The sequence below is a fragment of the Dermochelys coriacea genome, chromosome 3, assembly GCF_009764565.3.
Source record: "Dermochelys coriacea isolate rDerCor1 chromosome 3, rDerCor1.pri.v4, whole genome shotgun sequence".
Lineage (NCBI taxonomy): Eukaryota > Metazoa > Chordata > Testudines > Dermochelyidae > Dermochelys > Dermochelys coriacea.
The window spans coordinates 64,544,128-64,556,256 of NC_050070.1; the positions used below are offsets into that span (position 1 = coordinate 64,544,128).

The 12,129-nt window shown below is 41.8% G+C and overlaps 1 protein-coding gene across 5 annotated transcripts in view; it reads right to left on the reverse strand.

Annotated features, from left to right (window-relative positions):
- IBTK (inhibitor of Bruton tyrosine kinase) overlaps nucleotides 1-12,129 on the reverse strand; it is a 106,959-nt gene that overhangs the window by 47,071 nt on the left and 47,759 nt on the right. For all 5 annotated transcript variants that reach the window (XM_038394853.2, XM_043510560.1, XM_043510558.1 and 2 more), the window contains 7 exons: nucleotides 10,898-10,980; nucleotides 10,762-10,799; nucleotides 8,942-9,038; nucleotides 8,184-8,285; nucleotides 7,069-7,186; nucleotides 5,402-5,462; nucleotides 3,628-3,755 (listed from right to left, as the gene is read on the reverse strand). In XM_038394853.2, coding sequence (XP_038250781.1) covers nucleotides 3,628-3,755; nucleotides 5,402-5,462; nucleotides 7,069-7,186; nucleotides 8,184-8,285; nucleotides 8,942-9,038; nucleotides 10,762-10,799; nucleotides 10,898-10,980 — 627 coding nt within the window. The remainder of the gene's footprint in view (nucleotides 1-3,627; nucleotides 3,756-5,401; nucleotides 5,463-7,068; nucleotides 7,187-8,183; nucleotides 8,286-8,941; nucleotides 9,039-10,761; nucleotides 10,800-10,897; nucleotides 10,981-12,129) is intronic.

Here is a 12,129-nt window from a genome sequence, read left to right on the forward strand (position 1 = left end):
GCAGCATTATTTGCATCCGTGGTGCTTACTTCTTCTATAAGTATTTTCCAAAGAGAAAAATTTTAGAATATTCAAACAGGTGTTTAATAAATTATTTGAACGCAGGTTTGCCAACGTTCTAGATCAGCAGCTTTTAAAAAACAAAAACAACAACCCTATATACATAATGCAGCCAGTTAAAAAAAACGTTTCTCACAGCATGGTTCATGGGACCCTATGGAGTACTGCAGGATTCAGTGGGTCTGCCAAAGATCCGATGCTTTGTGGAGAACTCTATGCAAGTCCTCATCAAGCATTATTTGACACCATTGTATATGTTAATATTACCAGGGCTTCTGTGGAATACTGCAAGCAGCAAGAGGGAATCTAGAAAAAATTATCTAAGACTGGTGGAAAATATGCAAGTGATGTTATGCATACATACTCTTCAGTCAAAGATCACATACAGAGAAGAGTACAATGACGTAGGCGGGACAAAGGAGGAAAAATGGTTTTGTGATTAAAAGAAATAGGACTAGGAGCCAAGAACTGTTCTATTCCTAGTTTCCTTTGCATACAAGAAACTATAGCTGACTTAGAAAGCAAAATTTTCCTACAGAAATGCACAAAAAAAATTTGATTTTTGAAAATTTTTAATCAGCTCTACAAATCACTTAATTTTGACTGAGTTTCCAGAAATTGAAAATGGGGAATATGCATATTTATCTCAAAGTGGTGGCATGGAAATCCATTTCTGTAAGTGGTTTAAAACCCTCTGACAGAAGGTGCCTTAGAGATGCTTAGTATTATTTTTGAACTATTCTTGAATTCTCAGTTCTTACAGTTATCATAAAAGATCTCTACTACTATTCTCCACATACTCTGCTGGAAAATACATAAATGGTGTTATGCAGTAAGAGGTAGTGTTGCCTAGTGGATAATGCACCAGACTTTCAGGAGACATTAATTCTATTCGAAGCTCTATTAATAACCTACTAGGTGACCTTGAGCAAGTCACTTCACCTCTGTTCCTTAGTTTCCCCATTTTTTGTAAAATGTAGTAATGATGCCAACCGCCTCTGTAAAGCACTTTGAAATCAACTGCTGAAAAGTGTTATTTTTTTATTATTCACAAATTCTGTTCAGTCACTCAAGTCACTTCTTCCCATGATTCCCATTGGCTACTTGCAAAAATACTGGAGTTAACGGAAGCACACGAAAGCTACATAAGCTACAATAGGATAATAAGAGCCCAATGCCTTTGTAGTGGCTGCATAGTATTCCATACATCTAGGTCAGGGGTGGGCAAACTTTTTGGCCACATTTGCGTATGGAAATTGTATGACAGGCATGAATGCCCATGAAATTGAGGGTTGGGGTGCAGGGAGAGGGGGAGGGCTCCAGCTGGGGGTGCAGGTGCTCTGGGCTGGGACCAAGGGGTTCAGAGGGCAGGATGGGGGGATCAGGGCTGGGGCAGGGGGTTGGGGCATGGGAGGGGATCAGGGGTGCAGGCTCTGGGGGGGCACTTACCTCAAGCAGCTTCCAGAAGTGGCGGCATGTCCCCCCTCCAGCTCCTACATGGAGGTTCAGCCAGGCGGCTCTGCGCATTGCCCAGTTCGCAGGTATCCCCTGCACCTCCCATTGGCCATGGTTCCCAGCCAATGGGAGTTGTGGGGGCGACGCTTGTGGAAGCCCCTGGTTGCCCCTATGCATAGGAGCTGGGTGGGGGGGGGAGAGAAAAGACATGCTGCTGCTTCTGGGAGCCGCGTGAAGCAGGGCAAGCCTCGGACCCCACTCCCCGGCAGGAGCTCAAGGGCCAGATTAAAACGTCTGGAGGGCTGGGTGAGGCCCCTGAACCTTAGTTTGCCCACCCCTGATCTAGGTGCACTCTATGCATACACCTGACTTTACCTACTACAGTTCTACTAACAGTGCCACCTGTCAGAATGACTGGTAGGAGAAAAGGAACTAGCTGGGGTCTACCACATTTCACTGCACAGAGAGCTCTGAAAAAGCGAAGGTCAGTCTGATCAGACATCAGAGGGAAAAAGCTTATTAACATTTTAGATGGAAAAAAGCCACAATTTTTTTTTAAAGCATGTAGTATGAGGCTTATTTGCAGACAAAATTTTTCTTACATTGAACTTTAATACAATACAGCAAATGTAGACTTCTCCAGCCCTCAACTATCATTAATTTTGGTTTCTTAAACATTGTTTCTAAATGCAGGTTTTCCATAAAATATTAAATAGATGTCCTCACCTCTCTCTTTGGTGATCCCATGGCTTCTACCACCACTTGAACACTGATTACTGCCAAATGCATCCTCTTCTACCCATGATCTCCCATACTCCATCTAGTCATAGATCTGTGCCTGCCTCGGACACCTCTTCCTGGACTCAGCAAGTCTAAACCTAGGTTTATCATGTCTCCTTCAAAGCCTTCTGCTCTTGAATCCTTTTTGTTAATTGCACCATCATATATCTTGCTACACAACCTTACAACACGGAATAATTTTCAAATCTTCTCCAATCTCAAGATCCAGCAGATCTTGCCACTTCTTCCTCTAGTCCAGAAGTGGGCAAACTATGGCCCGCGGGCCACATCCGTCCCACAGGTCTGTCCTGCCCTGCCCCTGAGCTCCCAGCCGGGGAGGCTACCCCCAAGCCCCCTACTGTTCCCCTTCTCCTGTAGTGATGCCGCTGCGCGGGCAGCGCTCTGGGCAACGGGGCTGCACGCTCATGCAGGGCAGTGTGTCTGGCTCCGGCTGGGCCAGCGCGGCTCCAGACATGCTGCTCTGAGCAGCATGGTAAGGGGACCGGAGGGTTGCATATGGGGCAGGGAGTCCCAGGGGGCAGTCCGGGGACAGGGAGCGGTTGGATGGGGCAGAGGTTCGGGGGTGGGACAGGTGTGGGAGTCCTGGGGGGGCCTATCAGGGGACGGGGGCGAGTGCGGGGGTCGGATAAGGGGCAGGGGCTGGGGCCAGGCTGTTTGGGGAGGCACAGCCTTCCCTACCCGGCCCTCCATACAGTTTTGCACACCAATATGACTCTTGGGCCAAAAAAGTTTGCCTACCCTTGCTCTAGTCTCTAAAAATTTCTTAATTCCCCTCCTACTCCCTATTTCTCGTGCTTTGGTTACTTTAACTCTCTCCCCTCCAGCCACCTACATTCCCATCTTTCTATTCCAACTACAATCCACTCAAACACAGTCACCCCACTCCCAATCAAAGGAGTTCTCTTTTTGACATCATCTCCTCTTCCTCCTCAAATCATTTCATTGGATTATCCCCACTCCATTTAAAGTTTACGCTTATCTTTAGTTTCAAGGAGCTCCATAACTCAGCTACATAACTACCCTCATCTCCACTCAGCCTAAACATCATTCTGAACTGCTCGTTTCGCCATTTTTGCTCATCTCATTTTAACTTTGAAAAAGATTCTGGAATTTCCTTCTATTTTTGTATTTTAACTCTATCCATTAGTTTGGTGCCACCAAAGCTCTTGACTTTTAGCTGTGAAGAGAGATAATCGGTAACCTACAAGAAAGATACTGCTATGTGTAGTTCACTTGGTTGGAGTGATGAATGCCAAGAACTACAGAGGCCAACTATTTCAGCAATCAAAAGGAAGAAAACATAAGACTTACTGAGATGTTAGTTCTGTATTCATTTCTTCTTTCAAAAAGACAAAGTTTTCTCCGTCATCAGGCTCCAAAGAGCTAATGTCAGGTCCATCTTGATATGGAGTAATCACTCTCCTGACCATAGCTGGAATCTGAAATATCAAAAGTTAATGTTACACTGCTCCTCTTAAGCTGTATAATAGAAAGCAAACTATTTCTTGCAGAAGTACCAGATCAGTGGTTCTCAAATTTTTTTTTTCGTGGATCATTTGAAAATTGCTGAGGGTCTCAACAGACCACTTAATGATCTTTCCAAATGCTGTTGGTACCATTAGCTAACTATTGTAACGCACTTTGATTAAAAGTACTTCATTTAAAAACAAACAAACAAACAAAAAAAACTTAACTTTTTTTGTTCCAGAACTAAAAGCACACAACTCATTTTCATATCTTCCCTTTCTAATGTGATGGATGTGCCTTCTCTCCCCTGTCGCAGCAGCCCCCAAGCTGGGGCTGGAAAGGAGGGGGGTGTCTCCTTCTCTCCCCCACCATGGCAGCCCCCAAGCTATGACTGAGAAGGAGGGGGTCTCTCCCCTTCCACAGCAGCCACAGAGCTGAGGCTGGGGAGGAGGGCCATCTCTCCCCGGCAGCAGTAGCCCTAGAGTAAGGAAAGTCACCTCTTTCTCTGGCCACCACAGCCCTGCAAGTTCCAAATTCTCCCCACTCCCTCTTCTCACCCCACTGCCCCCTCCCACCTACTCCCTATTCCCCCCAAGGTCACTAACTCACCGTACATGTGCATCTTTTCCAGGATCGAGGCACCTAATTAGCGGAGCCATGCCTGCGTGGCTGCACTAATTAGGTGGGTGGCCCTTCATTCTCTCACATGAGGCCACCCTGGTGTATACCTTAGAGGGAACTATCTGCAGACCACCTGAATGGAGCTCACAAACCACTGGTGGCCCATGGACCGCAGTTTGAGAACCTCTGTACCAGATTATAATCACTCAAAATACATAATTTTAGAAACCAGGTAATATCACCATTATGCATTACAGCCTACAAACCCAAGGAAATTTATAGTTAAAAAATAAAAAAGCACACACACAAACACTCCCACATCCACACATTCTTGAATTCTTTTAAAGAAAACGTAGAGGTTCAGAACTTAATTTAAATTGACTAGGATACTTCATAGAAGAATGGCACAGATTTATGCACACATCATAGTCTCTTACCATTAAAGTATTAAAGAAGAAAAATAGTTTATACTGTATGCTGACTCTTCCTTGCTTACTGGCAAAGTTTCATTCATTTCTTTTGTTTCACTTAATATTAATTCTTCCTACACTGTCCTACTAATATTAGAACAGGAAAGCAGAATTAGATACTCTTGGAAGCTACTAATTCCGCTAAAAATGAGTGTGTTACCTCTTCCCCCCACACCACAAATTCTTCCTTTGCATAGAATTACCTGACACTTGTTTGTTTACTAAAGCCAATTTAGAACATATGTTTTGTGGTGCCATTAATACCATTAAATGCATATGATAGATAGTACTAATGGAGCATAGAATTATGCATGTTGCAGTGGTAATAAATGTGTAATTATCAGAAAATTTCAGACGTAAAGAAGAATTAAGTAACTACAGATTAAATTTATTTCTGGATTAATGTTTTGAAGTACCACTGCCCACCTGATGAGCATTTGGCACATATTTATCAGCTTAACTCAATTGATTAATTAAACTTGACATTTTTAAAGTAGTCAATTTTCACCTAACTAGGTATAGCTTACCATTTTTCTGTAAGACACAGAAAGGTCCTTCAAAACTTCATCACTTAAGACATCCAGAGTCCTAAAACAAGATAGATAGTTATAGCTTCGGTCTCATTTACCATACTTTAAGTCATTTGATTCAAACTGCCAGACATTTGTTCAATAGGATTCAAATAATTACAGTTTAGGGGTACACATATGTAGAGGTGATAGCATTATGGTGATGGGCATTAACATCCTACTTTAGCTAGATCATCAAATCTTAAATTACTCTCTCATCTACCTTTTGCCTACTTGTTTGGCTCCTTTACGATATAGTCTAACAATCCAAGGCATTGAGTAGCTTCTAACAAGTTTTTGTTTTGTTTTTTAAATCAATTTGCTACATAAAGAGTTTGTCTGGGATATGGTGCAGATTAACCCTTTAAGTAAAATTACTGTTGCAGGTAATAAAAATTGAGGTCTTTGCTTTAATCCCATTTACTTGCTTGTAACATATTATATACCTACCACGTGTGAATAAAGCAATTATTTTAAAGAGAAACAGTTTACACTGAAACTGCAACAGCAATCATGTATGTAAAAAAAATACCAAGATGATGCTCATGACTAAAGCTGAGAAAACTGGGTTTTTAGTTCGACCAGCAAATTGGGGAAAAACACACCAAAAAAAAAAACAAAAACAAAAAAAAACACCACCACACAGAAAACAGTCTGTTCCAAAAATGTTTGGCCTATGTCAGCAAATTGGAAATGTTTGTTTCGGTCCAGCTTCAAGAAACTACGCATGTCCCTCCCAGTCTCCCTTATAATACGTAGCCCAAAGCTCAGGGCATTTGCCTGGGATGTGGACAACTCAGGTTTGAATCCCTACTCTGAAACAGGGACTTGAACTCATATCTCTCCTTGCCAGGTGCTAGGCTGTTCTCGGGTAGGTTGCTTTAAATCTCTGCTCTTAAAGGTGTTCCACTTTGTATAAAAACTCAAATTATTAATTGGGCCAAATAGAGGGACAGAGTGAGAATGATTCGATAGCGTGGTGATTAAGGCACTCTCCTGGGAGGTAGCAGATGTGGATTCAAATCTTCTCTGCTTGATTCAGAGGAGGCATTCAAATCTGCGTTTTCCACATCCCAGGCAAGTGCCCCTAGCTCCTCGGCTAAAGTTATAGAGGGCAATGGAAGGACAAACAGCTTTCTGAAGCTGATCCTGAAAAAAAAATCTCAGGTGAAAACAACGATAAATTTCGGGTTGTTCAGTGAATAAATAAAAACTGAAATTTTTGTCTGAAAAATTTCACCTAGCCCTATTCATAACCATTTTGAAATGTCTTCCAGAGCTCCCTTGCAGGTCTCCATTCTTTGGCATGATTCAAAGCCCACATCAGTGGAAAGATTCCTACTGACTTATCTCAGTGGGCTTTGGAACAGGCTCTTTTTGCCTTAGGATTACAGAAGGATTACTTTATTATGTGTTGTAGTACAGGTGAAACAGATACACAACTTGCAAGATAGGGCACAATAGTTTCAGCACAAATGTATACCATTGCAGCTGAGGATTTTTGGTTACAATCTCAACTATGACTCACGTAATATTTCCTGATAATTCTTCCAACAGTTCCACCCTTTTGCAGTATTTCACTTTAATGGTTTAAAGCATACTGTAACACCTACATCCACTCTTACCTCGCTTCAAGCAAGGCTGCCATATTTAGTCCTATGAACTGCAAGCAGGACAGTTTTAACTGTTCAGCACTGTATGTTGCTGAAAACTCCAGCAGCTCAGCAGCATTCTTTAAAGTGACTGGAAAGAAGAAACATCATCACAGACTTAACTAGACAACATACTGCAATTTTGTTCTGTAATCACTTATTACTTCAAGATGTACAGTGTGAATTGGGGGGAGAGGGGAGATCAGGTTATGAAAAATGAATAAAAATAAACCCTTTTCCTGTTTCATTAGACAGAAGCACTAATGCTTAAGTGGCCTTGACTCCACCCAAGGCAACACTATTATTATTAAATACTTATATAGCATGAATTTGACTGATGCTTTACAGAAATAGAAAAGATAGTCACAGCAATGAAAAGCCTACAATCTAAATACAGATCAGCTTTGGAAATGGAGCAAACAGACAAAGGGAGTGAGAAACATAGGTTAAAACAACAGTAACATGAATAAATTTATATTGTGAACAAAGCTTAAGCGCCAATATTTTCCTATAGCTGAAAAAGATGTAGTGAGAGAAGGCAGGAATGGAAGTCACCAAGGAAAGCCAAGTAGATTCTGAGAAGAGAGATGAAGGAGAGTGAGGATGGTTGGTGTACTAGAAGAGGGAGGCATTTCCACCCAAAAAGACATTGTCAAGAGAAGTAGGAAAGCACAAAAAGAGCAACAAAAAAGAGTTAGGGAAGGATATGAGATGGGAATTAGGTAGAAACATGAAAAAATTTGTGTAGTGCCTTAAAAAAGTGAGGACAAGGAATTTGATGAGGTAAGAGACCCAGAACTGGTAAAGATACTTGAAGTGAAGTGGCATGATTGAAGTTGCAGGCCAAGATTATTTTAATTCTAGAATGTTGGGCAGTCTGAAGGGGGGTGGCTACAGATGTCAAGGCAAGAGAGAACTATGACATGAACTGGAGATTTGCGCCTTCATTTTCATAGCCACAGCCAGAGTTAAGAAGCTTGACACTGCAACTCACAAAAAAAGCTCACTTACCTTCTAAACAACTGGATTTATTTTAACAAAATGAAAAAATGCAGCCATTTCATTAAGAAACATAGTAAAACACTCACGTTTTTCAGTAATGGCTACTTCACACATTTCTTTCAGTCGAGATACAAGGAGTTGGTCTGCTACCACCAGAACATTACAAATAAATTCCACATTTTGAGAGTCTGGAAAATGAAGAAAAGTTGCATGAGAAAGATGACTGGTTAAGTGAAAAATGCTTCAGAAAAGTTTCAACAAAGGCCAGTTTGCTCCACTGTGATTTGTAGGCATCATGGCATAGGAACTTATGAAGTGGGATTTAAAATAGGACAAGATGGTAGTGGCTTTGCAAATCTTGTAGAAAAGGAGTTTTTCTTATATATAACGGGGCAACAGAGAAAACACAGAGGTGCTTGTGGGAAAAGCAGCTGATCATGGTGTCTTCAGCAAAACAAAGGTTGGGGCGGGAGACAACACTTGTGGTAAAACTACAACTGACTCCAAAGTTTAAAATGGTATCATATTGGTAGGGGTTTACCAAATAATACACGATTCAAAAGGCAATTCAATATCTTTTTAGTAAAAAAGGTAATCTAATTATGGTACTTACTGTACCACTTCCCCATAACACACAAATATCTCTAATTTTAAAGCGTTCACACTGTAGTACATAATATCCAAACTTTCTGCTCCCTTCAGGTGTCTTTTCCTTGTTTATTAAAATGAAAATAGCAGAATTATTTGAAAGAGATCAAGCGGAAATTTATTGCTTTAAAAACTCGCTGTCAGTTGTTCATGCCCCCAACTCTACAATTTCCAGAAACAAATATATTGTGAGCACCTTTTATTGCAGGAGCTTCATCTGTATAGATGTAATCCAAAATAATCTGCAGTATGTCAGAATGGATTGGCATTTCCAGAGCTGCACAACAAGATGACTAAAGGAAAAAGGGACAAGAAGAGTACAATTTCAAAAACTGACCATTTAAAAGTCAAAGGTGATTACTAGGAATTACAAGGGAAACTCCAGTTCCTCCAAAACAAGTAGATCTCTCGAGAATCTGAACTCCTGCAGTACTGGATGGGTTTGAAGGATGGGACCCTATTCAGTTGTCAATATCGATGCTATATGCTGCTTTGGCAAGTCTATTCTGATCAAAGTAGTCGATGCTTATGAGGATGACTTGGGGGGGCGCTGAGACCGTATCAGAGACATGCCATCTTCCAGGTACCAAGGCCATCTTAGTGGTCAACTTAGATGTAGACAGTACAGAAGATGTGTGATTAGTTCTCTTATTAGTTGAATGCTCCCATGATGCAGTGCCCTGCTTGTTCAGCACTAAAGGTCTCAATATAAGGCATGCTTGTTGTCTTTTCTCTGCTGAGCCCAGAGCCCTAGGCACAGGATTGGTACCAAGAATATGTGAAGCCTCAGCCATACCCAGGGTGGGACACAAGGTCTCCTCAGCAGTCTTCACAGGGACTGAGGCTTTTTGAGATGGACTCTTTCTGGGGACAATGACTCCATTTTCTATGGGTTTTCTTCATGAATTTACCTCAGGTAAACACAGGTGAATGCGCTGAAATTGACAGGGCACTGTGTTCACTCAGTGACCGATGTTTGGGTTGGGGAGCAGGAGGTAGGAGAGGGGTGTCTCCTGGCCCGGACATGAGGCTAGTTGAAAGGAACACTCCATCATTAAGAGCCTCAGTTTCAGCTCCTGATTTTTTCTTGCTCGGTCCTTAAAAAAGTAGAGCAAATGGAACACTTTTGCAGGATATGAGAGACTCTCCCAAGTAGTGGATAAAATGGGAATGCTGGTCACTGACCGGGAAGGACTCCCAGCAAGAGACGCACTGCTTGAAGCGAGCCTGGCATACCCTGGGGCAATGGCATCTAGCAGGGGAAGGCACCCCTTTCCCAAAGAGGAAAGAGATGAGAGAAAATCCCTCTAAATCCCAAAATACAAAAAAGTTAATAAAATAACTAAAGAAAAATAATAAAATAAAGAAGGGAAACTAAGCTAAGAGACTTTGAAAGTAAGGCACATTAACCCTACGTCTCAGGCCAAACCAGGTGAGAAGGAACTGAGGGTGGTTTGCTCGCATAGTCATATGTAACCTCAGAGCAGGGCATGAGGAAATGCAGCCCGAACAGGCACTACTATCAAAAATCTCTGATTAAAGACACATGGGGTGTGAGCGCACCTGAAGTGGAGCACTCATAGGGACGTTACTTGAAGACTAATATTATCTACATGTCATTTATTAAGACCTACTGCAGGAAGGAAGTTTAATACACCTCCAAGGATATTAGCAACTCAAACTCACTGAAGGGGTTTTATAATACTACAGATTAGTTGCAGTAAAAATTTCTAAGATAGCAATATACTTACTAACTCAAAGTCTGCTTTTACATAAAATTACCATGTCTCATAACATTTATGCTTAATTTTTTTTTTATTTAATACAGTTTCTGAATGGTTCAAAATTAGAGTTTCTGCTAAAATTTCCCATTTTCTTACAATTTTTACACAAACTGTATTTTAATTTACATTCCAGTTAATGGCAAAATCTCATTTGAGAGAGAAGAAAATCTTCATTCACTTACATTAATGAAAAACAACTAACACGGCACACATTTTTAACTGGCAAGCTTACCTCAAGCCAAGAACTGCTTAACATCCTATGAAAGTAGTCTGTAAAGAAAGGAAAAAAAAAAAGCAGCTCATTTTGAGACATAATATGAGAGGCAAGTTATTGTGAACAAAAGAATCTACAGATATTACATACATACCAAGTCTTGCACAGAGTACACATTTGTGACAAGGGAATTCCTTTCCATCTATAGATTTCATGGTCACATCACAGAGATCCGAACTACAAGACATTTAGAACAGTTATAATCCTGAAATTATTAGCAAATATAAAAACTCTATAAACAGTTCATTTTCTCTTTTGTGCTTGAAACCAGCTTTGACAGGATTAGGCTTCTTGTCCTCTCAAAGAGGGGAAGGAACATACAAATATTTAACTAGAAACACAATACATTTACATTTACCTTTACCTTTACGACGGTAAACATACCAAACAAGACTTCTCAGCAGTCTTAAAAGGATTTAAAAACACACCACCATAGGCCAAGCTAGTCAAAAAGCAAGGTAACTAGTGAAGAGGATTTCCTCCAAAACCAATTCTATCTTCCAATTATTGCTTCTCAAGACTGGTCTGAAGGCAGGAGCAGCCAAGCTTCCTGCAGTCGCAGAAGGTGGGTCTGATCTCCCCTGTGATGCCAGGAGCGGCCCAGCAAGGGGCTCCTAGCTGCCAGTCCTGACCAGGCTGAGGAGGGAAGAGGACTTCTTCTTCCCCTACATGGGCTGTCTCAAGGGGAGGCCAGACCCAACTCCAGGGATCTCTCCCTGCTGCAGGAAGGTTGAGCTGGGCAGGAGCTCTGGAACTTCCCCAGCCTGACCAGGACTAGCAGCTAGGTGCCTGAAGGAGGGACAGGACTGCCTCTTCTTCTGCATGGCTGCTCTTGAGTACCTCTCCTGGCTGCAGAAAGCTCTGTGCATACACCCCACCCCCCCGTGCCACTTCCCACACACTCACTTTCTGCCCCCATTGCTCTGCAACTGCAGGTGGAGAAGTCACTGTACAGGGTGACCCCTGTTGCCCCCCTTCCAGATGCAATTATTAGCTTGTTTCAATAAAATAAAGGTCATGTGAACTTGACAGAATTTATAGATGGACACTTTACAGCAGCAAACACTCAGAGCTAAACTCCCTCCTTGGTAGATATGGGCATCCGATATGGTTTTGTAGGGTAGTGATCTCCGTTGGTAGCCTCATACTTGAGAGCCACTGCCTTAAGTTAACAAAAGCAAGCGAAAAAAAAGTTCTGGTTCCTAATGTCATTAATTGAACACCAACATGGAGCATCCAGCAATTGTGTCTTTCCTAATTCTCTGTCTCTACACTGAAAACACCTGTTCGTGTTTAGACACAGCTCTCTCTACATCCATGGAGTTT